Source organism: Crinia signifera, chromosome 5, assembly GCF_055691185.1.
Source record: "Crinia signifera chromosome 5, ASM5569118v1, whole genome shotgun sequence".
NCBI classification, from domain to species: domain Eukaryota; kingdom Metazoa; phylum Chordata; class Amphibia; order Anura; family Myobatrachidae; genus Crinia; species Crinia signifera.
The window spans coordinates 238,346,556-238,373,580 of record NC_139221.1 but is presented as its reverse complement, the minus strand read 5'-3'; the positions used below and the strand labels follow the sequence as shown (position 1 = coordinate 238,373,580).

Sequence of the window (27,025 nt, the reverse complement as noted above, 5' to 3'; positions counted from 1 at the left end):
TTTGGGAACCACTGTCCTGGATTATATTTATTCTGTACTTCATATATTTCTGGTTCTTCAGAGCTACTATCTTTTGCAATCATTCAAAAAGGCAAAACTAGGTTGGTTAGCAATTCATATACAGATTCACACTCATTCACACATCAATTTAAATCAGTACAAATTTAGGAAAGTAGTTCTGTTGCCTCCAGTTTTATTTGTGCAAAAAATATGCGCATTTTTAGTGAAACTGATGCTCAGTTTGCTTGAGTCAGCTGGGATCTGGTGGCAAGAGAGGGGCTACTTTGTGCAACTGAAGCCACAGTGTATGAGGACACATCCATATAACCAGATACAGTTGATAAGTTATAAAGTAAGTCACATGGCAATTAAGATGATAAATCCCATCTCATGACAAAAGAAAAAAGATCCAGGAAATCAAGCGCTTTTTATCCCTCTGCTACAGTTATTCTCAGAGGTGGTTCAATCTTAAACCACCCAAGGATAAATACAAATGGTTATACAAGATTATGAAAACAGTTCTGCAGCACTGGACAATATGCTTTGACTTATCGGAAGTATTTTTTAAAAAAAAAGTCCACTTCTCCGTTCTGTAGTGCAAAAAAATAGTTACTTTTTTTGCACTGTAATTTTTTGCACTACGGAACTGAGAAGTGGACTTTTTTTTTTTATAATTCCGATAAGTCAAAGCATATTGTCTAGCGCTGCAGAACTATCGGAATTATAAAAAAAAAAAGTCCACTTCTCAGTTCCGTAGTGCAAAAAATTACAGTGCAAAAAAAGTAACTATTTTTTTGCACTACAGAACGGAGAAGTGGACTTTTTTTTTTAAAAATACTTCCGATAAGTCAAAGCATATTGTCCAGTGCTGCAGAACTGTTCTCAATCTTCTATAACCATTTGTATAAATCCCATCTCATGTATATCCCCAAATGTTTCTATCAATATTAACAACCATGAATCACACAGGTTCCGTGGCTGATTAAAATCAAGGGGAAATGAAGGCTTGATTTAAGCCAGCCATAGAACCTGTGTAATTCAGGAGTGTCCCGGTTTAAAGGGATAAAACAAGCATACTTTGTTACCGTAAATTGTGAGACGTCATATCAGCAGATACAGTTGATATCTGACAGTTTTCCACAAAAGTAGTGTACCTAAGCTGAGTGACATCACAAAGGATGTTTATGTTGTGAGCAAGTCACATGATCAGCAAGGTTCAAAATCACATGTATGCATTTTACTATTGCTACAATATTTATAACCTATCTATCCAAGTTCAGATTAACAATGTGGTGGATGGGACTATAGTATATAATATAAAAGATCTCTCAGGTAGGTGGTGAGGCAAATAAATCCAGCTGCCCCTGTGGGGGGCGACATTCAGCAATTTAGGGGTCCCATGCTGCATGATGACCAGTGTGAAATGACCGCATAGATTGGAGCAGACACATACGTACCACTGTGCAAATTGGGCGCAATTATGATTTTTGGAGTATAGCTCTGATTCTGTTGACATAAATAAAAGGCACCACTTGTAGAAATTTCAGTAGACTTTTATTGCTTTTAATCAACTTTTTTTTCTTTTTTTTTTAATAACCGTACAAAATATAATTTGCATATTTTTCCTAAGTTTTCCAACAAATTATAAAGGCAGGGTTTTCACATCTTAGGTAGTTCAAGATACTCACATATTTATCATAAAACTAACAAAATATAATTTATGCTTTTGGAACTTGCTTTGGATTTATTACAAAAGAGGAAATAAAAACACAAAAAACACTATTTTCAATACAAAATCAAGCATAAAAAAATCCTGGTGCTTTCAGAAAGTCATTCAGTATAATAAATACTAAAAGTCTGGCTAAGTTCAGGTCATTTCACCGAACCCTGGAAGACCAACATGATTGTATTCAAGATACTAAATAGGAAAGATCTGAGAAAATTATAAAAATTTATTTTTGTTAACTGCAGTTATGAGAAAGACGCAAAAGTTGCAGTTCAATACTTTAACATTTAAAGGTCAGATTGTAATAAATGCACCAAATATCTTACAAAACTCCAGCTCAATCATTTCAAATTGCATCCTAAGACATAAAAATAAAATTTAATTTAAAAAACGGTTTCACACTATTAAAGTTCTATCGCAGGACTCAACTATAAACATACAATATATAGATTGTTGATGATTCTAAACAAGATTACAGCCTCTCACTTTTTGTGGAATTACAAGTATAAGATACAATTTACAAGCACTAGAGGAAATATTTTTACATGCATTTTTGTCTTAAGTCAATTGTTTGCATTAGAAATTGTGTACAGTCCTAATAAACCTTACTTTGTGGCAAATGTGTTTAAATGGAGTATGAAATAGACGGAAATAGGAGATTATCCTAGCTAGCACTGTTAGCAGGGATCCAATAGGAAATACACGATCCACTGTCAAATTACCCCTTTATACATCAATTAAAGAGGAAATGGTCATACATATGTGCGAGGGGGAGCTGCTGCAATATAATGAAGGAGAGTTGCACAAGCAAAGTGGAAATAAAAGACTTGATATAAAAAAACTTTGAAATATAAATAAACATAATGAAACCATTTCATAAAATAATTTCTGTGCAGTCTGATCTGGAAAATAACATTTATATGGACACAAAAAAAAATCTGAATGGATTACTAGTATAAGATTTGAAACTATTGAATACAGGGTAAAAAAAATCTGAATGGATTACTAGTATAAGATTTGAAACTATTGAATACAGGGTAAAAAATTTAATTAATCCAGGAAACTTCCTAATACATAAAGTAAATGCTAGTGTCTACTTGATTACTAGGCTTCTTACAAATATAATTCGTAAATGACAAAAAAAAAAAGTGGTTCTAATAGAGAATATTTATTTGCACACCATAGAGGCCAGCATGTCGTAAATTATGACATTGCAGATACACTTTGTGTCTCTTGTGTCAGTGATGCCGCTAATGGACTGACTACATTCTCAAGAATATAAAGTGACACGCCTTACTTGCATGTAGACAGCAGGTAGACCTACTGTACACTACAATCATATTGGAAATGGTTCCGCTTCCATTCAGTAAACTAGTACATGGGCACAGTTTGTATTAACAAATAGATTCTTAATATTTGTATATACAAATTTTTTGTTATTTTAAACGCATAATATTGCTGTAAAGTGGTGCCATGGATATATACTATGATTAACCTACTAACACTGTTTATCTTGTAGTTGTTGAAAAATAGTATTTCATTTTGGATTTACATGGGTAATAGTTTGGACAGATCAACAAGGTTGTTGCTTATACAAGTACAGCCTAGATTGTAGGTTTGTATAGCTGGCTGAGTCTAACAAGATCTGATACTGAGCTAGCAGAAAGGTTACAAGTCTATTACACTGTCACTGAACATCTTCTTTTCAAAGTGCTACCTATTTTTCGAACATGTCTAAATAAACAAGAACAAAAATATATGTACAATGTTATTTACTGAGCATTCCATGCCATTAATGCCTTTTACAGTCTAATAACAAGATAGTAGTGTTCAGTATTGAATGTCAGAATATCAAATTGAGTGGTTAAGTTATTAACTCATTGCGTATGGTAAATGGCGCTCTGGCCTTTCAGCTGCCAATTGTCACGTGTTTGACAAATAACAGTTGGAAGCTGATTGGCTGAAAAAACATTTATCTCACACAAGTTTTTATCACTCATGAGATTTATCACTCGTTGATAAATAGGCCCCGGCGTAACTAACCATTTCAAATCAAGATCAGAATTGCAATACAAAAATGCATCTTACAGTCACTGCTAAGCCTCAGGGCACTATTAATATGACATAGTTTGTGCAATCTTAAAGCATTTCACATAAGCATCTAAACTTAGATTTCCACATCACTTCTTTGTAGCAAATTTGGCAAACAATGGTCATAAAATAGGTCCTATTAAGCACTGATGTGGCTTATTGCACAAATGTCCTGAGTTATATCACTGATACGAGTCCTGGACTCACATCAAATTTTAGGAAATATTAATAGGAGACACCATTGCCGTTTAGCCACTGCATAGGTCTGCCATATAATTAAAATATAGGCTGATATAAGAAAATCAAACGCACTGGACTTGATCATAGCTCCCCACAGCACATGGAAAGTGGCACAGCACTAAAATATCTCTTAAGTATGCAGCAGCTTTCATACTTTTTATCCAACTTACCCAGTGCATGTGAACGAGCAGAAAGCGGGACTGTTAAAGCAATTACACAAAGACAAGAAACTTATTTCCACCAAAAGCCTCCAATTACCTAATGACACTAACATAAATAGTTGTCTTCATTTTCGTTTTAAGCAAAAGTCATGTAACAATGTTTTAGGCTGCATAGCATTTAATTGTAATCATTATCAGATTTTGTTAAGGCGACAATTTCGAAACTTCCAATGCAGTTTACTGCTGCGGCAAACTACTTGGGTCTCCCAACTATCCTGGTTCTCACGTGATATATCGCCTGAAAATAGAAACATTTTCAGCAGATAAAAACAGGCTAGAACAGGCTAAAATAGCCATAATAACCCATTTTTTATTGGATGAAAAATTAGCTCAGATAATTTGAAACCCCCTAAGTATGAAGGGGAAAAAAAACAAGATCTCCTGCTACAACACAGTAAGGTTCGCATAGCTAAAATGACATAATACAAAAACACAAAATAATAAAAAAAACAAGCAAAGGATTAAAATAGATATATCAACTTAAAACATGTTTTCTTATGAAAATGAAAAGTATGGGAATGACAAGTGGAGAAAAGTCTGATGTACTCATTTTGAAGAAAGAACGATTTAAATACTATTGCTTGGTGACCGCCTTTTAAATATACAATAAAAATCAATTATAAAGAGGTCTATAAAAATTCCTATTGAATAAATTATTATCGAGTGAACATTTTGTGCCGTATTACAGTTTGAGTCAGCCCGTTTTAAATCATATACAGTATTTACAGTGCTAATAACTTAAGAGGTGCACATACAGTATTTTGGAATTATTTTTACACTTTGATGGTCTGATATTCACTCTGATACATACAGAAGTCCAAGTACAAACACACACACACACACTTCATCTTGACACAGTTCTATAGGGAGGTTTCAGCATCCATGTATTTTCGGATAGTTTCATCTTCAAGAGTGATCTTCACACTGGCTGGCTTGTCGGGGCTGACAAAAGAACACACATGAAATTACAATTTATAACACAAAACTTAAGACGTTTCAAACCTATAGAATCTTTCTAAACATTGGTTTCAATCCATAGTGCAGAAATGAGGGTAACAGACAATTTATTTTGCATACAAATGGTATTAGATGCAATAGAAACATAAATCACATAACAAAGTTCATTAGACTGTAACAAGGTTATAGCACTATAGCAGGGACGTGTGGGGAGGTAAATGGCTGAGGAGTCCCTGACAAGTATCAGAGCCAGATTTGCACACAATTTATGAGCCCTGGGGTACATATTGGCTTTATACACAGATGCAGCTATATGTACTGCTGGAGATCTGCTGAGTTTTGATAAGAGATGTGCAGAAAAGGTAGCCAGGGGAGGCACTGCCTCACCTGCCATAGACTTTTTACTCCAGAGTTTTGACTATAAAAATTAGAATAATAAAAATAAGTTTTTTGTATTTTTGACATATTTTCTAAATGCAAAACTCCAGCATATACGTTAGTATGACAGGAATGGCTGTGCCTCACTCCACCGCGCGCCACTGCGCTATAGAGTATGCAAATGCACAACACTGAGTACATGAAGTACAGGAAGCAATGGAAGACTAGTACCTAGGCTGTAATAGGGGTGAGGTATATTAGGTGGACAACGTCTAGGTTGACATGAGCAAAAGGTAGTTGCAGAAAAGTTCGTTATGAGTTTTTAACTTTTTTGGGTGTCAATGTGGACACCTGAGCATGTGGTGCCCCAATTAGTGTACTGCTTCACTCAAAATGCTTCAGGCCAGGGCTTGGCACACTACCATCCACATGGACTATGATTGGGAATGGGAAAGTATGGGGGAAAAAATACAACCCCCCCCCCCACTATCAAAGATCTTGGCGATCAGAGGCCTTGAGGTGCCCAAACATAGGTCCGATTTGGCCTGTTTTTACCAGATATCGGATTGGGTGAAAAAGTGGCAGCTTTGATTTTTTGGGGGTTTTAGTTATATTGTGAAGAAAATTTATTATTTCTGCTTACAAAATATCCCAAATTATATAAGTGTATCCTCTGTCATTTTAATCTTATTTACTTTTGGAATGGTGTATAGAAAATAATCTTTGATACAAACCTAGAGGGCAGTCTAATAAATCAGTACAGTTTAAGATAAAATAGTTTGGGATATATATAGGAAACCTAATGCTTTATATGTAATAAAATTGGATATATATTAAAGAACAAAGATAGCATGACATCACAATAAGTTTTTCCTTTAGTATGCCAGCTTTATAACCTGTTCTTTACCAGGTTACTTTGGACAAAAGGCCATCATTTATTTTATTCCCCATAATTGAAATAATGATAATTTTACATTGCAGTGACAATCTCTCATAGACAATTTATCGTCAGCCCGATTCTGAGTCATGTGTACGAATTACTCTAAAAATATATTGATGCAATATTAAATCATCCTGGAACATACTCAATGAGGTCAATTCAATCCAGTTCTCAATGAATAGTTCCAGGGGAGGTAAGTATAGCAAAGTGCTTATAATAATGACAATGATTGCAGATGGAGGGCTAGGTGTGGTGCAATAAGAGATCCATACAACTGAAAATATAGGAGGTTACTCGCATTGGACTCCTGTTTCAGGCTGATGAGTTGAGTGCTCAGTGTATATACATGGAGGAGAAATTAGACCACTTCAATGTTTACCACTCTGTACAACATAAAAATGAATTAAAGTGCAGGGAACGTGCGAGTCATGATGCAGGCTCTGAGGCAGGAGCCACAAGCTGGGTAATATGTTACATAAGCGGTTAATTCCTTATTATTACTTTATTAAGATTTTTGCTACTGATTGAGCTTGTCTGCATAACACGTAGCACATTACCTAGAGTGGACATTACATGAGGAGCAGTGTTCTAAGCTGTGCGTGCGCACAGACATTACAACAGAGCGCACAAAGCAGCAGTGTTCCCTTTTTGCAGTTGTGGACTCAATGTGTGTTTCACCCATTAACTACATTGTGTGCTGTGTTTTGAATGTTTAAATGTTTAATATCATTTTGAAGTAAAGTTAACACAAATGCTGAATGTCATTTTCCAGTTATAAGTATATAACTATATATATAAGTGACGCACAACATTTTTAATTTCCTTCCAAAGTTGCACAGCCAAAATCTTTTGCCGCACACAGCCTTCGTAAAATTAGAGGGAACATTGATGAGGAGGGAGTGAAATGATGATAAACTACCTCAGGTTAGCCCTGGTTACTTTGGCATTTTCAGGGTGCATTGACAAAGCCTTCCACTGTGCAGTTTTTGCCATCTCATCTGATATGTTTACAACGGATGGATCGACGCTAAAAAATAAAACAGGTTACAGTTAGTAGCTTGTTCTGAATAAGAATTTATGGCATTTCAGTACGGTGAGAACATGAATCTACTAGAGATGTGCAGGTTCTGATTTACTCTGATTTCAAAGCACAATCTTATTGGCTATCCCAAATCACATGACAGTTGTTGACAGTTGATAGCCAATAAGATCCTGCTTTGAAATCAGAGTAAATCGGAGTAAATCAGAGCCAGAATCTACCTCCACTAGCCGTGACATATAGGGTAGGGGTATGTTACAAATAGGTCATTTTACCAAAATGCAGATAGGGATTGCCATCACCAAGACCTGTGAAGTTGTCACGCAAAAGCATGTAATAAGCAAAATAGAAGGCAGGCTTCCTTCCCATACAACAGGGTGAGGGCATTTTATTCAGCTCCACGGCTTACTCCAGTCTGCACTGCAGCAGAGCTAAGTGGGATAGCAGATGGTATATGGATAATAAGTGGACAATGTCTAGGTTAACATTGACAAAAAAAGGTTGACACAAGCAAAAAAGGTCAACATTGAAAATTTCGATATGAGTTTTTCACAAATTGTTTTTTTTCGACATTCATACTCTACAATTTTCGTGGCTCGAGATTGGGAATAACGTCCCGAAGCATGGCATGCAAACGTGGTACCCTAATTGGGGGTCCACATGCTCGGGTGTAAACAACAAAAATCCCTGAAAAAACTCATGTATAAAAACAATTTCCATTTCAACCTTTTGCTTGTGTGATTTGACCTTTTGGTGTTGACCTATTGACGTCTACCTAGACACTGTCAACGCTTCAATCCATAATAGAGCACATACAAAGCAATCTGGAAGCTGGACTTGAACAGAGAGTTAGATAGGTAAGTACAGCAGTCACTCCCAGGATTGCATTCCATGCACCCATCACACATCATTCCTGCTACCCGTGCTGGAGGAATCCTGTGCATGAGAATATCACATGACCTGATCACCTGCCCACATTCAGCGAATCAAATATGTGTAACTGAATTATATGCAGATGGATACATTCCAAAGCCACAACATACAGGACATTATCTGTGCTGCCGTGGAAAGACCCTTTTCAAGCTGGTAAGCATTACAAATATAGCTGCATATTTGTGTACACACACACACACTTCCTCCTGCATCCCAGGTCTTTCGTAAGGTACAAGATTGTTCATTTTGGGCCTTCTGAACAATAGTGATCATTCAGTGTGTATGCTACGAACGATGATGCGCGTACCCCTCGTCGACTGTGCAGGCAGGTCAATTTCAGACATCTTTCAGAAAAAGCTATAGAGTCTAGCTATCGTATCATTCATCGTTTGTCACATTGTTCAGTGTGTACGCAGCACATCTTTCTCCAAGACACTGGGGAGTTTCAAGGGAGATAGATCACTCATGTCTTTCAGAGCATACCTCGTCCAGCATGTATGCACCACACCATTAGACTTAACACCCTCCTTCAGGGCCTTATTCTGTCAAATTCCTTCTTAGATGGACAAAACCATGTGCACTGCAGGGGGGCAGATGTAACAGGTGCAGAGAGAATTAGATTTGGGTGAGTTATTTTGTTTCTGTGCAGGGAAAATACTGCTTTATTTGTACACTGCAATATAGATCTCACTTTGAAGTAAAACCTCACCTGAATCTAATTCTGTATGCACAAGTAACATCTACCCCACCTGCAGTGCACATGGTTTTGTCCATCTAAGAAGGAATTAGCCAGAAGGAGTGAACCAGAATAAGGTCCACAGTGTTTCTGTCTGCTCTCTCCACCAGTTTCTACACATGCAAACACCTTTTGACACCAGATAGTGAAAGGATAATGTATAGATTATCATAAGAAAATGTAGCCTCTCACAACTACTCACACACAGACAAAAATGCATTACCTGTATTTCAAGCTCTTTACTGGAATCGTGAGAAGATTCCTGCCTTCATAAGCAAGATCTACGTTATCACTATCCTCTGCCTGGAGCATTCGTTCAGCTTCCTGAAAACCATATAAATGAAAAACTATTATTAGCACACCTGTCTTTATTTTACTCCTAGTAAACAGCTGTAGTTCTAGAATGGAATTGAACCCAGTGACACCACGGACATTCACATTACTCTGATACTGCAGCTACTTGTACAAGATCACTTATTTTAACATGCAAGACAGTACAAAAAAAAACCACATGCTCAGCAAAAGGTGTTTTGACAAATAAACCAGGGATGACATCAATCATAAAGGGGCACATTCAATGCGTGGGGTGAGCGGCTGACGGCAGGCTATAAGGCTAGCAGTGCTGATAGCTCACCGTCCGAGTATTCAACAGCCCCCCTCGCTCGCGGTTTCCACCTCGCCGTTCTGGGGAATCCTCGCTGCCCTTTGATGGCGAGGATTTCCCCTGAACATAGTATACCACCTTCACTGCCCCCCCCCCCCCCCCCGCACTGAATAATGCCCAAATATTGGGTATTATCATCTAGAAAACAAATAATCAACCTTTATATTTGAAGTCTGCTATATTACAACTATGTCTTGCAACTAAACTATTAAAGTAGTTTTCCACCTTAAACCGGTTTAAAAAAAAAAGAAAAGGTTTTGATGAAAGCACATATTTGTTTCTTATGGTTGTTGGGATCACAGCGTCCCACTGCTATCTGGCAGAGTTCTATAAATGCTGCAATAGCAAGCAGGGAATGTCTGGGTACTGACTGGCTGATTACATGATAAATGATAAGCAGCTGTTCCTGTAACCACATGGCAGCAATAATGCAGAAACCAAGACAGAAAGGATCTTCAACATTATAGTTAGGACACAAATAGATTAAAAAGATCGGTAAAACGTGGAGATATTTTATTTATACATAAAAATGCTTGCCACATGTGGAGTGATTTGAAAACTCAAGACGACTGGTAATGAATATATGTGACCAAACTGAATTGAGCCATTGGTTAACGCTCATCCCCAGAATAAAGTAATCACCACAATAATCTGCATACTTTATACTGTACAACTTTTACACATCAAAATCCCAGGCTATTCCCAAGTTGACTCAACAACCCTATAAAAGAAAAAACAAACAAAAAAAAAAAATGTCCAAACCAACGCAGGAATCAAGCGGGGTTGGACAGGGGTAGAACTCGTGTTGAGGGTCAGTTTAAAACAGCCTGTTTATAGTAATGGGAGATCCCATACCTCCTAAACGCAGCATCCTTGAGGGCAGTCAGGGCACATAGAGTCTCCGTTGCTATGTGCCCAGCTATTCAGACAGCAGCGGCACCAGGGTGAAGGAAAATGGATGCTGTTCGCATGCGCACATGATCCATTAACTGCACAGAGATGGAGGCTGGGGGGCAGGCCAGCAGCTGCCAGAGTAGGTGCATCGAAGGGTCGCATAGGTGCAACTGGGGGCCCCCCATAAATGAATTTTCAGGAACTTGGAGATTACATCAATACAAAGAATCAGCTTTAAAAATACTGCACAGCAACAGGCATCCCACACAAGTATCTCTATATGTCAAGTACACCACAGCTTCTTGTAATAATAAAAAACAACTTAATTCTAATAAAATATAGCAGGCTTTATCTACTGTGTAAGCGACAGAAAGATCCTGCAAACCTCCCCTTCACATGGGCTTCCATGTTACATACCTCTGGCGAGTCATCTTCAATCTTCTTGTTTTGTAAAGGAGAGAGGAAGAGGAAGGTCAAAAGCCAATTCACTCCTTTGCAAAACTCTACGACAATGTGCATAGCTAGGGCAACGTATATAGGTAGCATACTACAAAAGGACACGTTCACAGAAGGGTACATCCAACAATATCATTTTATAATATTATAAAATCTTGTAGCAGAATAGTCTTCATTAAACAAAATCAGGCCAATGCCTACCTCTTTCTCTTTTTTCTTCTTGTCATCTTCTTTCTTTTTCTTACTTTCAGGCATAAGATCATCCAACCAGCTTAACTCACGTTTGGTAAAACAAAAGTCTAATAGTTTGCGGATAAAGACAAGAGCGAGGACCTGAAAAGAGAGAAAGTGGGGACATTTAGATCCGTGGCTGCTGCCGAAAGACAAATAGTGCAATCTGCAGCAGAGACATTCTATGCAATCAGTCGATTCTAGGGACGTCCTGTGCTGGGTCCCATTTCTAGGGAGTGGGGCAAATACCATATTTATTTAAAGGCATTGCAAGTCTACCAATTCACTGTTGTGCTTTAGGGGAAATATTGGTTGTAAAATCGCTAAGATACTCTTGTGCCAATTATATTGCATACATATTTATAATTCTGGAAAATGAAACATGTAGGTTTGTGTGACCTACAGTCACTACAGAGTTTCTTTTCCTTTTATTCTTCTTGTTAAACTTATACCCAACTCGGGGGTGCACCACTGACCATTACACTAACCAGACAAAGGCTATTTGCCATTAGTCTGACTGTAATGATAACTTCAGAAGCCATTCTATTATATTAGTCAGTTATATCTTTAATCCGCTATCTACTGTATACAATTATCTCTCCTTTTGAATTATTTAACCCCACCTAGTGCAGACTTCCCTCAAACCCCCTCCTTTTCCAGTATATTTTACTTGCAAACTAAAGTGGTTGGATTTATATTACAGCAGAAAAAGGACTTGGAATCTAGTTTGACATGGTTAATAGAATGTTGAATTAATACCATAAATGTATCTTTGTTGCATCATGAAAACTCTCCTACCATTACGTTATCTAGTCTCATTTTGTAACCAAGTCGTAGTACTTATTTGTTGTTAAACTATTTTTGTTTGAAATTCCCAACTCATTTATAACATCACCCCCTACAAGTAGCTTACAGATCACAAGAAAAAAAAAAACAATAGGATATTTTATTGGTGTCTGGATTACCATTGCTGAAAATACTTTTAATAACTGTTGAAAACACATTTACCATCATAGGGAACACAACGGCAGCTGAAGATACTTTGATAACCCATAAAAGGACAAGACAGGTAAGCTGTATGACAGTGAACACGTGGACCTTCCACAGTGGGACATAACGTAGGTAGATCAGGTCTGGCTGATGCTTGGCTGGCATCCCAAACAACTTGATACGGTCAAAAAACTGCAAACAGGAAGTAGAAGGGAACAAAAAAGATCTGATAAATAGAATACATGCATGTGCACAATGTAAAAGACAGACATTTTTAAACATGGGTAGATTTGAATTAAAAGCCTCTGCTTAAAATACACACTTTAATATTAGCACTTACCTGGATTCCTTTCAAAGACGATGCTCCCATGTACAAAAATACACCATATAGAACTGGCATTGGAATAAACTGAAATGATATGGACATTAATTATTAATTCTGGCAGCAAGAATAAAAAAACAACAATACAAGAGTCCTGGTTAGCAAGAGAAATAAGGAGTCTATTTACTAAGCATTGGAGTAAGAGAACGTGGAAAAGATATAAAGAAGCAACCAATCAGCTCCTAACTGCCATAGTAAAGGCTGTGTTTGAAAAACTACATAAGCTTATTGGTTGGTTCTTTATCTCTCCAAGGCTTAGTAAATCGACCCCACAAAAAACTGTACATGCGTAACTGTAACTTGTGTACAAACTAGATATAGTTGCAAATGTATCAACACTTTCTAAAGAGTAGAGAAATGAAAAGTTGCCCACAGCAACAAAGTTTGCCCACAGTTTACAAGCCGGCGGGGACCCGCGGGAGCAGATGGAAGCGCCGGCGGAAGGGGACGCGCGCGCCTCTCGTGCGCGCGCGTCCCCTTCTCGCCATCGATATGGCGCTGGCGGGGGATGGCGGCTGGCGTCGCCATCCCCTGCAAAGATGGGACCTGCCCCATCTGTACCACATAAAAAAGGGGCACTGGCAAAAATGATTTTGCATATAGGACCTTACTTACCAGACTTTAATGAATGCTTTGAAGATGAAAGCTTCCATGTATGTACTGATTTGCTCTCTATCCTTGCAGCTACATGTACTATACTGTCTACTACATTCTTCCAAGTACACAAAGAAGAACAAAGCTGAAAACAATCACTACAGAACGGAATGTGTGGATAAAAGTTTCCAAGACCCTGAACTACATATACAGCTATCAATAGATGTGCTTGTCACCTTACCTTCAGTACTGAGGTCATAAATACAGAGAGTCCCATCAGCATAAAGATCAGAAGACCGGTCACTCGCTGCTCTCTGATGCCCAGGAATTTTGGCTGCTCTCCTGGAGCAGAGCATTCAGATTCCAGTTTTAAGCTGTTAACATGGCTGATGGATAGAACAGTAGCAGCTACAAACCATGGCAATCCCATGATGGAACATATTCCCAGCATGATGGAGACCACAAACAAGTCCAGATGGTAGCCACACCCTTTCTGTAAAAAAAAAAAAATAATAATAATAATAATAATAAAGCATACAATGACGAATTTAGGTCTCTGTTTCTACACTGTGCCACAAAGGGGGATATTCAATCTTCAGGTCACGGCAGGCGAGCTTGCTCGCCTGCCGTGACCCAGTCCCGTTCTCGGTCAGCTCGACCGAGAACACGCAGGCGGGATTCAATGTCCCGCCTGCAGCGGGGCGAGAAGGGGGCATGGCCGCGAGTTGCGGCCGGGAAGTAACGAGCTGCAGCCGGCAGCTCGTCACTTCCCGGCTGTTCTCGGCAGAACGAGCCCGACAGCTAGAGATGTCGGGCTCGTTCTGGCAGGAAACCCTGTTCAATGCTGTCGGGGAAGACAGCATTGAATAGGGCCCGTCGAGCATCTCCCCCACGGGAGATGCTCGACGGAGATTGAATATCCCCCTAAGTCTCATACATTCATCATCAGCCACTAAATAACAGTATATATAAACACCAGAGCAACAGACAAGCATTGAAAATTGTATTTGTATTGTAATTGTATTCATAGAAATACATCGAGTACGGGTGCGTCACCCAGTAGAAAGATACCTTGATATATTTACTTATCCACTTTTAATAAATAGTGAGTTGGGTACGCATTTACATTACCCAAAAGACCCCTTAAATGTTTTCCGACTAATAATTCCAATATCAAGAGGAAAGATATAATACATGGTGTATATATATGTATTTTCTTTCATATATTCCTCAACTCACCTGAGAGGAGAAAGGAGGATTCAGAAAAAGGAAATATCAACAGAAGGAGCCACTATCCCTAGAGTTAAGGGAAGTATTTCTCCATACATTTTTATATTTTTGGATTTGATCTATGCCCATATGAAGAGCGTCTAAAACCTGAGTCCCATTTGTATATATTGTTTCTATTGGGGGGTCCCCAGGGTAAGACCTCAGGGTTACTAAGAAGGGCGAACCTCAAATTACCGAGCGCCGCGTTAACCTTCATACCAATCTGTTCTACTGGATACACAGAGAGATGGGGCATCGGGGCAATTCAGCCTCTCAATGCTCTGCTCAGCTGCGAAGACAGAGGCTGGCAAAGCAGCTCAACTTGCCAGGGCTCTGCTCAGATGCCCGACACACAAAGACAGAGGCCTACGTGAGCTGCGACCACACAACCTCAAACCTTGGTGCACCCATGTCATGCGCAGGCACAGAGATATGCTAGGGTCTAGTCTGTCCCTGAACACAGTTTAAGGCTCTAAACTGAAAACACCAAGGCTTTCCATATTATTCTAAACATGACCAAGGCCACAGGCTGATTGCTTTCATGCAGCTCAAGGAACCTTGAGACAGCAGGAAAGATTCTGAATAATGTCTCAAAGTTAAGAAGTTTAGATCACATTATATAGAGATTACTGCATTTATTCAGATTACTGTAAAACACTGATACCTTCAACTTGTGTTCTTTACGGTTAATGATCACAGCGGTGATTTGCTGATCCATGAAGATAAGAATGGTGCAAAGCACGGCTGGGATTGCTGCAGCTAGTAATGTCCACCAAGGGTTGGTCCCCAAAGGATCCATCAACCATCCTCTGTTTTTCAGAGTGGGCTATAAATAATAAGAATGTATGACATAGTAGACTGACCATGCAGGGAAACCACTTTTATATATACTTTATATAGATCGTGTTCTCAGCCAGATATAGAATTCTGCTTGCTTACCTCGAACTTCTCTGGAACCTGGAGCTTTGGGGAAGGAACACCCACAAGATAGTCAATGAGTACCATAGTGACTATTGTCAGGAAGACAGCAAAATCGCTGATTGTAGAACGCACCTACAGAGACACAAGCCAGATATAAAAGCTGTGACTATATCATTACCAAAGAATGTACAAGAGTCCAGGGCAGAACTACTCTTTAAGTAATGTAATGAGCCACATTTCCGTAAGAAGGACTAGCTTAGAACTAAATGCTCTGCGAGTTGCAAATCTGAGCTGTGGTAATTAGGGAAAGTCTTGTACAGTAATAGAAGAAAAATGCAGGGCAAAAGTATTGACTAAAGCAATATTTTTTACCTAATAAAACAGAATAATATGTATAAACATATAAATATGAAGCAGAAAAGTAACACCTGTCACATAAATCTTGCACTATATATATATATATATATATATATATATATATATTTCCTTATGCACAGGTATACAGGAAAACGCATTTATTTCATATTGCCATGTACCTACATTTCAAGACCTAAGTCTTGTCATCAGGGCGTGCATAAATAAATATAAAGTGCTGTGCAAGAAAAAGGACAATTACAATTTGAGGAAGGCACCACGGGATTTACTCTGAATCAGCAGCAGTGCCGAACTACATACATTTACCGCTGCCCGTTTCATTCCGAATATATATATATATATATATATATATATATACACATACACACATATATATATATATATATATATATACACACATACATACGGCAGAAATAAGCGGCACTCGGAGGCTGATTCGTGGTGAAAACAGCAGGAATATTTATTCCATGTGCAGGGATCAAAACGTTTCGGAGCTCGGGGGCCCCGTCGTCAGTTCAGGGAATGCACTATATATATATATATATATATATATATATATATATATATATATATATATATATATATATATATATATATATATATATATATACACAGGGAATGCACTATATATATATATATATATATATATATATATATATATATATATATATATATATAAATATTTTTTTTTATTTTTTTTAAACCAAAATGTATCAAACATGGGTTTCCAAACTTTCAAGAATTACATATTTATAGAAACAGAGTTCATTTTTACCTTAGTTGGAAAATAATTCTTTGTTTTGAACTGTTTCAGGAAGGCGGAGAGGAAGAATGTAGTGAAGAATAAGAGGACTGACCAGAAGAAAACGTCAGGGATGTAAGGACCGTGGAGACCACATGCTTGACCCTCAAATGAACCATGATATTTAATACACTCCTGAAATGATTACAAATGCCAAAGTTACATCACCCCTGTAGTTCTTGTCAGTCAGCAGTGTCACCAAGGTCCCTCCTCTATGAGCTTCCTATTGATTCCACCTCTATGAGCTTCCTATTGATCCAAAGGGAAGTTCATGGTTGAGGGTACTGCCATCAAGTGACATCCAAGATCAATGGGGTAAAAGCAAGTATTTTATGATTTATTTAGCTTGCACCAAAAGCAAAATTAAATGCTAGATTTATAACAAGCGTACTCCGTACACTAAAAAAGGAAAACCTTTACCCAAAACCGGTAAAAGTTCAACTGACTGCATGGAAATGCCAAACCTAGTTGGGCCAAGATGGATGTCTGGAGACTCAAATTGCCAGACTTCGGGTAATTTGAGTGATATACAGCTCACTCAATTACATTTTTCTTGAAATTGTTTAAATTTTTATTGCAACTGCACCCATCAAATCTCACCTGGCAGCACACAGGGAATACATACAGATGCCTGGTATAATACCGGCGCAAATATCCTGAATGAGGGAATCCCGAAACGGGTCTGGTAAATATACTTGCCTTCCCCCTGCTCCCTTCTAAGCCCTCCTTTCCTACAGTCTGCAGCATAACCCTAAGCCACCACCTATACATAAACCCCTGGACCACAGTCTAACCCTAACTCGCCCTTCTAAGTTAGGGTTAGACTGTGGTCTAATGGTATCCCTCCCTGGATACTCCAGTTCAGGATGCCAGCAATCGTTATTCCGGTGTTGGCATCCTCATTGATGTCTGCATTCTGGCGTTTGTCAGCTGCTTGCTAGTTGGGATACTGGCATCCTGACTTCAGGGATGCTACCTACAGTACATCCCAAAGAGAGGGGATGTAGGTAGCATTTGGGATGTGTATGAGTTGTTCTAGAATGGGGAACACTAGCAGGTCCATGTTTTCCATACTCTGTGCTGGAGCACAGGTGTATTCCTTATTGATCCACAGGTGGAAAACAAGCACTGTTCAGGTTCTCCGAGGACTATAGCAGAGAAACACTACTCTGGCAATTACGGTTACAAAATAATTGCACAGTAGCTGCTTGTTAAATATATAATTTTTAATGTTTTTTACAATCCCCAACCAACATATCTAAAACAAAAAAAATATATATAAATTTATACTATATATAAAATGTTTTAAATGAGTTAGGTTTAAATTTTGTATGACAAAAAGACAACTGGCGAGCAATGAAAAGTAAGACCTATAACTGGCACATACAGATATTTGTTCCAAGGTGGAAAGGAAAGACTGACTTCTGTGTGATTGTTTTATCACCACAGAACAAGAAACATGCACAATACTGATGAAAGACTTACAGAGACCGTGAGATTGTTCCATGGTACTTCACTGGCAGTGATGTTAGTTTCCTTCCACATGGAGAGAGTATCATTGTTGGGGATGACAGGCTCTACACAAAAACACCTGAAAAGTAATAACAGAACAGTCATTGTGAGTACACACACATACACTTTGGGGGTAGGGTATCCAATTACCCCTGTTAAAACATCAAACTGGCATTTTTTCACTATTTTCCCAATGTTTCACCTATTTTCAAATCAGGCTATCCTATTGGATTGCCAGATAATAAAATACGTTTTCGTGATCTCCGGTAATTGAATAGCCCCCCAGAAAATATATTACAAAAAACAAGGATAGTTGTGATATCCATCTAATTGTTGAGCAGCAATCTTACTAGTTTCAAAATCAATGTTGAATGGGTTACACAATGGAATGTAAGAAGTATACATACACCTGGACATGTAGATCCTACATACAGTCATTTGTTTTTCTGCAAGTTGAAACCTGTAACAGCCAATCAGCTTCTAGCTGCCAAATTGCAAGCTGTGTTTGAAAAACGACAGTTTGGTTGGGACTTTCTCTCTCCACCTTGTCTCCAAGGCTACATACTGTAGATAACAGTTGTTTTTTGTTACGGACTTCCATAGTGATTTCAACTTTATACTTTCCAGTAGATGACGCATAAGCATCATTGTACTGATATATTTATTCAGTGTATTTTCTCCATATATTGTACTCAAACATAAATGGCTGGTCACCTATGTTGCAATTTCAAGCTTAGGTACATGCGGTAGGAGCTGTATGATACAATACACATTTTCATTCTGTATTTTGGAATTAAAAAGGTTTTTTCCAGACATTAATAAGCAAAGATATTTAAATTGCTGTTAATCCATCAAAGGTTACTCTCAGGTATTGGACAGATTACAATTATACAACCAGTTTGCTTAAAAAAAACGAATTGTTACACTTTATTTAAAAAAAAAAAAAAGCTAAATTAATTTGTGTGATTGTTTTCGTACAAAAGCCTACAAACTCTTATTACATTTTAGGTGTCTATGTGGCAGTCCCTGATGTCTGCAATTAAGTTTGAAATGAACGCTTCTCAAGTTGCACAGGAATGCAGATGGCCCTTCTAGTAATAACAATGCTACCAGACAAGCACATAAAGTGAGCAGAGGTAAGAATACACCCAACAAGCTTTCTGTATGTAGAAACCATCTTAAAAAAACACGGCTTGTGCTGTCAGTAGTAACATTTATCAGGTCATGGGTTTAGAGGCAAATCATACGAATAATGACAGGACCTCTCTGGGCAGTATTCAATGTTAAAGTTCTCCGTGCATGGAGAGCGTTTTATTTCGCTCTCCATGCACTCTCCCTGTTTTTGCGGAGATTCTCCGCGTTCCGGAGCCTCCTGCCCCCTCTATTCAATGTATTTAAGACTCGCCGCCACTCGCGGCGAGTCTTAACCCCTGCAGCGGACGAGCGTCCGCGGCAGGGAGCTTTCAGGGAGCCGGGGGACGGAAGCACGGAAGCAGCCAGAGAGAGATTAAAGTCTCCCTGGCTGCTCCAGAGGAATGTATAGGGGTGGTGGGCTCCCCTGGACCCAGGCAGCACAGGCTGCCCCCCCCTATAGCCAGCGGGGGACCCAGTATTCACTGCACCCGAACGTGCATATTAACTATCGGGTGCAGTGAATATATGAATATCTAATGAGCGGCTCGAGCGCTCGGGCCCCCTGCTGGCTGCACTGTGTAAAAAAAAAAAAAAAAAAGACATTTTTTTTTTTTTTTTTTAATTAAATATATATTCATGTGCTATAAGCACATGAATAAAAATAACATGCCCCTTCACAGGAAAAAAAACCTGATTTTTTGACACCAAAATAAAAAAAAAAAACCTTTCCGTTTAAAAGTTCACATTCCAGCTCTCCATCAAAAGATGGAGAATTGCTACACGGAGAGAGACGGAGAAAATCACTTAAAAAGACGGAGAATATTTCACATTGAATAGGGTTGCTCGCTTTTGGAGAGCAAAATGCTCCATCCAAGGCGAACAAAGCACAAATTCTCCACAAAACACGGAGAACTTTTCTCATTGAATACTGCCCTCTGACTTCTACCCCTTTCACACTGCACGGTATATTGCCGTTTTTTTTTTCCATTTTAAAACGTTTAAGGCTGCAGTGCGAAAGTGCCAGAGTTGATTTACCAGTTAAAGTTAACCGGTATTTCAACACGTTTAAAAAGCCATTTTTTAGGCAGTGGGAATGGGCATGTGCCCTACATGTCCAGGCTCTATTTCTATGGCTTGAAACGTGTCCCTTGGGGTTAAACGGGTTGAATGTGTGAATGGTATTAAATGCTTTTTGAAACTGTTTTCTCCTGCAATGTGAAAGGTCTTAAGGTTCAGACCCGTTTTAAAGTCCCATTTAAGAATACAGGGTCAATACCCGTTTCTGCAATGTGAAAGCAGTATAAAGTACTTACAATAATAGTTTGTACACGTGGTACAATGCAGCATGAGATTTGGACTATATAGTCTAAATTGCATCAGGATCGCATGCAGATTGCACAGGTTTTTTACCTTGCGATCCCGATGCGCGCTCCTGGGACGGCACAAATCGAAACCCAGATAGACAGGGCAGCAATGACTATACAGTGCAAATCTAATGCACATAGCATGAGTTGTATGTAAATAGTACAGTTAGCAAAGATTGTATAGCAATTGAATCTAAGTGGAATAGCAAGGGAATTTCACCGTGTGTACACACCATAAGACAGTCTGAGGAAACATGTTTGGGTCAACTTTGGAAAAAACATCTGAGTATTATATAATAAACGTTTCCCTGCATGGCTAGGAGTGGTGTGCTTATATACTGCATGTATCTATACCTACGTGTATTTTGTCAGCAAGTCAAGATCATTGTTCATATTGAAGGCATATGTATGTCCCAGATGGTATAGTTTCTCCAACGACTCATAGATAAAGATAATGCAAATAAGAGCAGCAAATGCTTCTTCTGTAAAACGTGTGATGTAACAGACCAAACTGCTCGCATCTGTAGCCACCAATATTAAACAAAAGAAAGCCGTCCATAGACCAATACTGGTACGCAGCGAGAGATAGGACAGTTTAAAATCTCTGTAAAAGAAACAAAAAGTTAATGTTGTATAGATATAGATAGTAATCTCCACTGGGGCAGGGACTCATGTGAATGGCCAAATATTCTCTATGAAGTGCTGTGGTATTTGTACGCTATATAAATAACTGGTAATACATTTACAAAGCTTTATTGAAAGTGTTTTTTCATAGAGGGCCATCCGGTTCCACCAATACCAAGGGATATATTATACAAACCTTGTGTATTTGAATCTGGTGTATGTAAATAGATTTATATAGGTTTGTATAAAATGTAGGTACTCTTTACCTAGAAGGGCGCCCACGATTTTGATCATAGGCATCGCAGGTAAAAAAAATCGCGTCGGTCGCATCGCATGCGACCAAAAAATCGCATGCGATGCGACCGACGCGATTACCGCGATTTTACATAGGGAACAATGTTAAATGGGTGGGGCGGCGGTACGCGTCCTCCGACCTTTTCATACCCCCACTATCCACGTCGGCGTGGAGTTGAGAATAGAAAGTGTGGCGAGCGCAGCCAGCCACCGAGCCCAAAGCGTGGCGAGCGCACGCGGATACCTTCACAGGTATCCGCATCCCCTCGCGGGCTTCACAGGTATCCGCGTCCCCTCGCCACGCTTCGGGCTCAGTGGCTTGCTGCGCTCGCCACGCTTCGGGCTCGGTGGCTTGCTGCGCTCGCCACACTTTCTATTCTCAACTCCACGCCGACGTGGATAGTGGGGGTATGAAAAGGTCGGAGGACGCGTACCGCTGCACTCGCCACGCTTCGGGTTCACGTTGATCGTGGGGTGGCGTTAACAGTTTGGGGGGCCCAGGGTGGCTATTTGGGGTCTGTGGGCCATTTAACATTGTTCCCTATGTTAAATCGCGGTAATCGCGTCAGTCGACCGACGCGATTTCCATTTTAAAACACATTTCTATGTAAAATTGCGGGCATCGCATGCCATTATAATGGCATGCGATGTACATGCGATGCCCGCGATGGGCGCCCCTCTAGGTAAAGAGTACTAAAATGTATTTGTGTATGGCATTTGAACCTTGAGTATGTAAATGGTATTTTTTGTAATCTTATTTTGAAAATGTCTTTTATCCTCACTAATAAGATTATAGCGGTGATTATTGGACGCTGATCAAGTCAATAACTTTTAAACACCTTTTGCTTGTTTGAGTGTTGCTAGTTAAGCTCCCTTAATGATTGTGTTCATGTAATAATGGAAAAAACAAGCCGTAAACCTGGCTTGTGAGCCCCACCATACACAAAAAAAAAAAAATTGCTGAATCACTCACTTGCAGAATTTAAAGAGTATCTTCTCAAAAACTAAGACTGGTCCTGTGCTTCCCAATATTGTAAGCGGTTGTCCAGCAAAGAGAGAATAGGCAATGCCAGTTAAGGACGCTCCAAAAAGAGACTCTATTGCACTCTGTGTAGGAGAAATAAATAAAATAAATGGCTGCGCTGTCTGCACTTCCAGAAGCACATACATTAAAAAGTAATAAAATAACAGGATACAAGCACAGGTAAAAGCAAGAGAGACCAGCCATCCACAAGACACACACGTTTAACCTGACAAGACAAGCATATTTTCCTATGTGTAAATTGCTTATCCTTAAAAAAAACTGCTAAAATAGAGAGGTATGAAGGATTTTCTTTATCTTGTATACATAACAGTCAAAACATTATGCCATGTGATAACCACACACACATTTTTATCTCTGCAACAGGACAGCAAATTGGTGAGCCACAGGCCAATTACACCAAAACGCTGATCCCTTTATGGGCAGTATTCAATGCTGCCTGCTCGCTGTCACAGCTCACAGGGTCAGTATTCAACTGCCCCCGTGCACACGCCGATTCCCCCTCGCTCCGTTTTTGGAGCGTGGGGAAATTGGCATATGCGGCTGCTAAAACAGCGAGACTCGCAGCTAAATGTAGTGGGTTCCCTGCATTAGCAGCGAGCCTCACTGTTTGGGGGAATCCTCGCCATCCTCTGACAGGGAGGACTCCCCTGGATCGTTGAATAGGGTGTGCGGCCGGCGCGGGGGTTAAACAGCAAGGATCGCTTGTTTTCTGCAATCTCCGCCATTTAACCCCCTTGACAGCCGCATTGAATAAACCCCAATGTGTGCAACACTATAATAAATGGAACATTGAAGACAAATTGATATTTGCATTTCTCTAAATCAATATTATTTGACAAACAAAACACTAATATTAAAATGCTTTGATTATAAAAAATGACTAACCCTGTAAATAAATCAAACCATTAATGTTAACATAGTATGATTAAATCACATCACTTAGCTACTGTATCAACTGATGCTATTTAGAAAGAACATTATCCTTTATAACATTCGAGCAATTGAATTGCCATACCAAAAGGCTGGATTCTAATAAATCTAATTCTAGTAAAGCACTAGGGTTTGCTGTTTGGGTGTTTCTAAATAACAATAAGGCAAAGACTGGCCTGTTGCGAAAGAAAATGTCATTATACAGATTTCATTGTTTTTTCAACAATTACTTTAAAGAGCTGACATGTGATGAAACCATTACAGAGCATCACACTCTTGGGGGGGATGGGTGATTCAGGTTGGCTCGCAAAGCACATTTGGTTTGCTAATGGACAAAACCATGTGCACTGCAGGTGGGGCTGATGTAACATGTGCAGAGAGAGTTAGATTTGTGTGTGGTGTGTACTTCAAACTGATATTAATATGGCAGGGTAGAAATAAAGCAACCAGTATTTACCCTGCACAGAAACAAAATAACTCACTCAAATCTAACTCTCTCTACACGTTACACTAGCCCCACCTGCAGTGCACATGTTTTTTTCCATTAGCAAACCAAATGTGCTTTCCATGCCAACCTGAATCACCCCCTTGGAACATACAATATAATTACTAAATGTGCATCTATTACCTGCACACAGCAGAAGCATATATTCTGTGCACTGATACACTATGACCCTTATTCTGATTGAGCCGGATGGCTCCGAATGCGGACGGATGGCCGATGGTTGGTGTTTGCGCATGTGCAGAGGCGTATCTGCGCATGTGCGAACGCCGCGCAAATCCGACTACGGCGTGAATTCTGTACAGAAAATGATCGGTTGGAACAATCCAAACAGGGGGTGGAGAGGGGCGTGAAGGGCTGTGTGGGCTCATTACCATATGCGTATGCCCCGCATTTCATGGGCGTTCCCATGAAAACGCTGGGCGTACGTATGGCAATCCGGCCCTGATGCATGTGTGGGGGGCGGACATATGACATAGCCGGATGCCAGCTGCCCGCCCATATCCTTGCTTTTGCCCGGAGAAATGCCTGAGTTATCTGGAGCACTCGGTGCTGCCTGAACACTCGTTCCAGCATTCGATGGTCGGCGACCATCAAATGATGGGGGAGGTTCCCACAGATGGAGGAGGTGATCACATGAAAAATCCACTCGCGGTCCGTTCGGTCGGCGTCTTACCGCATACGGACGGTGTGAGCGATCCGTATGGTAGGCGGGGCTAAGAACACTCGGTTCCTGTCCGAAAATACGCATCCGTCCAAACCAACCAGAATAAGGCCCTATGAGTGCAGTGTATCAATTCACTAACACACCAGTGGCACTACTGAGGCACAAATATTTTTCATGAAGTGCATCAGTGATGCCGCTGTTTCCTAGAGACTGTTAAAAGCACAAATAATGCTTATGCCTATACAATCAATGCCTCTACTCTGTGTAGACTACAGATATACATGAAATGAAGAACGCTGTGGGAAGAAAAGCCTTTGTAGTTTAGCTTATTAGTTAGGACAGAAATGACAAATAAGTATTGACTTGATTCAGAGAATAATAAAAAAAAAAAACCTAGGTGTAAAGGAAAAAAAAATACCAAATAAAACTTTGCCTGGTGTAGTACTCTCTGGAGATCGTGGTGGCCTCCTTTCTTTTTAAGACTTTCTCACGTCAGGGATAAAAAAACTTTTACCTCAAACTTTGTATCTTCTGTTCACTTGGTCTCCCCCATACTGTGTCAAAGCTGTGAGTGGGTGGGGAAGGTCAAATACTGTGGGGTAGACTCTTTGGATCAAGCATGAACACGTGAGACAAATGCACAAGGACACCTTCATGGGAAGGTCTAATAAAAAAAGAGAGAGTCTGGGCACTACCAATCTTTCTTTTGTACTCACTATTCTGTTTTGTGTGGCTTCTCCCAGGAGACCTCCAAAAGTGATTACAGGAGACATACAGGCACAGTATAGGAAAAGAACGGAGGCCAGGCACTGCAGGCTTAATGCATCCTTGAAGTCACTCAAGAAAAAAGGTGCTTTTCTTTTGATGTCATGCATCAAACCACCAAATAGCCTAAATAGGTGAGATGAAACTCGTCAAACTGTACACTGCAGGAGTAGTACTACTTTCTTAGTTACGGTTTTGCTTCCTTCTTTAGTAAAAGGACATTTACACCCATAATAAAAATGTAACCGTAAACCAGCCAACAAGCAGAACAGAAGCGGAGCGGATAGCAAGGAAATCTCCTGTACAGGAGACACTCACCCCAGATAATATACCTCTGCGTTGTTCACATGTCACATTGAATGCCAAGGCTGCTAACACACATTGTGTAGACTAGCACTGATTAGACGAGTACCTCAACTTCAAACCAATGACACAGGTGCCAAGGGTGGAGTATCTCCCTGCTGTTCTGCTAGTTGGGGTAAAATGGGTATTTAATATGGGTGGATATCTCCCAAAGCCTTGTGCGTCTTCTCCAATCTAAATAATAGTATTTGCCTTCGGATGTCATCTTATATAAAAATGGGCAAAAGCTACTGTATTCCCACAAGTTACTATGCTGACTCACTAAAGAAAAGTATCTGCAACATAGATTATACATTGTCATACATGTTACAATTATTAAAAATTAGTATCATAAAATGATTATTCCACAAAATACATGAAAACCACTTATCATGAATATGCATAATCATCATTAATGTGAAAAGATCAGGTTTCTGATTTTCAGAAAAACATAATGCTGTTCCAGAGAAAACAAAACATGGATTAATGGTCTATATTCTTACATATTGTGCAAAATAAGCCATTTCTTTTTCTGTACGCTCCAATCTGTGTGCTTATGAATAAATTTGGTCAAGTAAGAGCGGATGTACAGGTGTGACCTCATACATCTAGCCTCTATACCCTATGTACTGCGAAATACGTGTAGTGAGCCGACCATTTCTGTACATATATGCGAATAAGAGGCACGAGTAGCTTATGCTGAATAAAATATGCGGAATGCCAAGTTTATGTGTGTGACTGCAGCTGTCTTCCTGGAAAACATTGCAGCGTATGCAAACACTGTAGCCTAGCATTTTGTGTGCATATAGAGCTGCAGTCAGGTACAGAAAATAGGCATGCCACATATCATTTTAGTCAGCATAATCTGCTTGTTCATAGTGATGCAAATAAGAAACATTTAAATGGAAAAAGGCCACACAAAAAGACACTCAGGGCTACCACGTCGAGCCATTTCATGGCGTGACTAGAAGGCCTGTTATATGCACAAGGAGGATAGATGTATGGGG

At 39.5% G+C, this 27,025-nt stretch overlaps 1 protein-coding gene across 17 annotated transcripts in view; it reads right to left on the bottom strand.

Moving 5' to 3' along the window:
- Window positions 1–1,532: 1,532 nt before the first annotated feature.
- Window positions 1,533–27,025, bottom strand: part of SLC4A7 (solute carrier family 4 member 7) — a 120,534-nt gene continuing 95,041 nt past the window's right edge. For 8 of the 17 annotated variants that reach the window (XM_083188687.1, XM_083188689.1, XM_083188692.1 and 5 more), the window contains 15 exons: window positions 25,628–25,802; window positions 22,741–22,874; window positions 21,208–21,453; window positions 18,325–18,430; window positions 16,813–16,974; window positions 15,681–15,794; window positions 15,406–15,567; window positions 13,714–13,965; window positions 12,837–12,905; window positions 12,515–12,688; window positions 11,477–11,608; window positions 11,237–11,260; window positions 9,485–9,585; window positions 7,473–7,580; window positions 1,533–5,220 (listed from right to left, as the gene is read on the bottom strand). In XM_083188687.1, the coding sequence (XP_083044813.1) occupies window positions 5,139–5,220; window positions 7,473–7,580; window positions 9,485–9,585; window positions 11,237–11,260; window positions 11,477–11,608; window positions 12,515–12,688; window positions 12,837–12,905; window positions 13,714–13,965; window positions 15,406–15,567; window positions 15,681–15,794; window positions 16,813–16,974; window positions 18,325–18,430; window positions 21,208–21,453; window positions 22,741–22,874; window positions 25,628–25,802 (2,041 nt within the window). In that variant the 3' untranslated portion in view covers window positions 1,533–5,138. The remainder of the gene's footprint in view (window positions 5,221–7,472; window positions 7,581–9,484; window positions 9,586–11,236; window positions 11,261–11,476; window positions 11,609–12,514; window positions 12,689–12,836; window positions 12,906–13,713; window positions 13,966–15,405; window positions 15,568–15,680; window positions 15,795–16,812; window positions 16,975–18,324; window positions 18,431–21,207; window positions 21,454–22,740; window positions 22,875–25,627; window positions 25,803–27,025) is intronic. The other 9 variants (XM_083188690.1, XM_083188691.1, XM_083188694.1 and 6 more) reach the window with 2 other exon arrangements.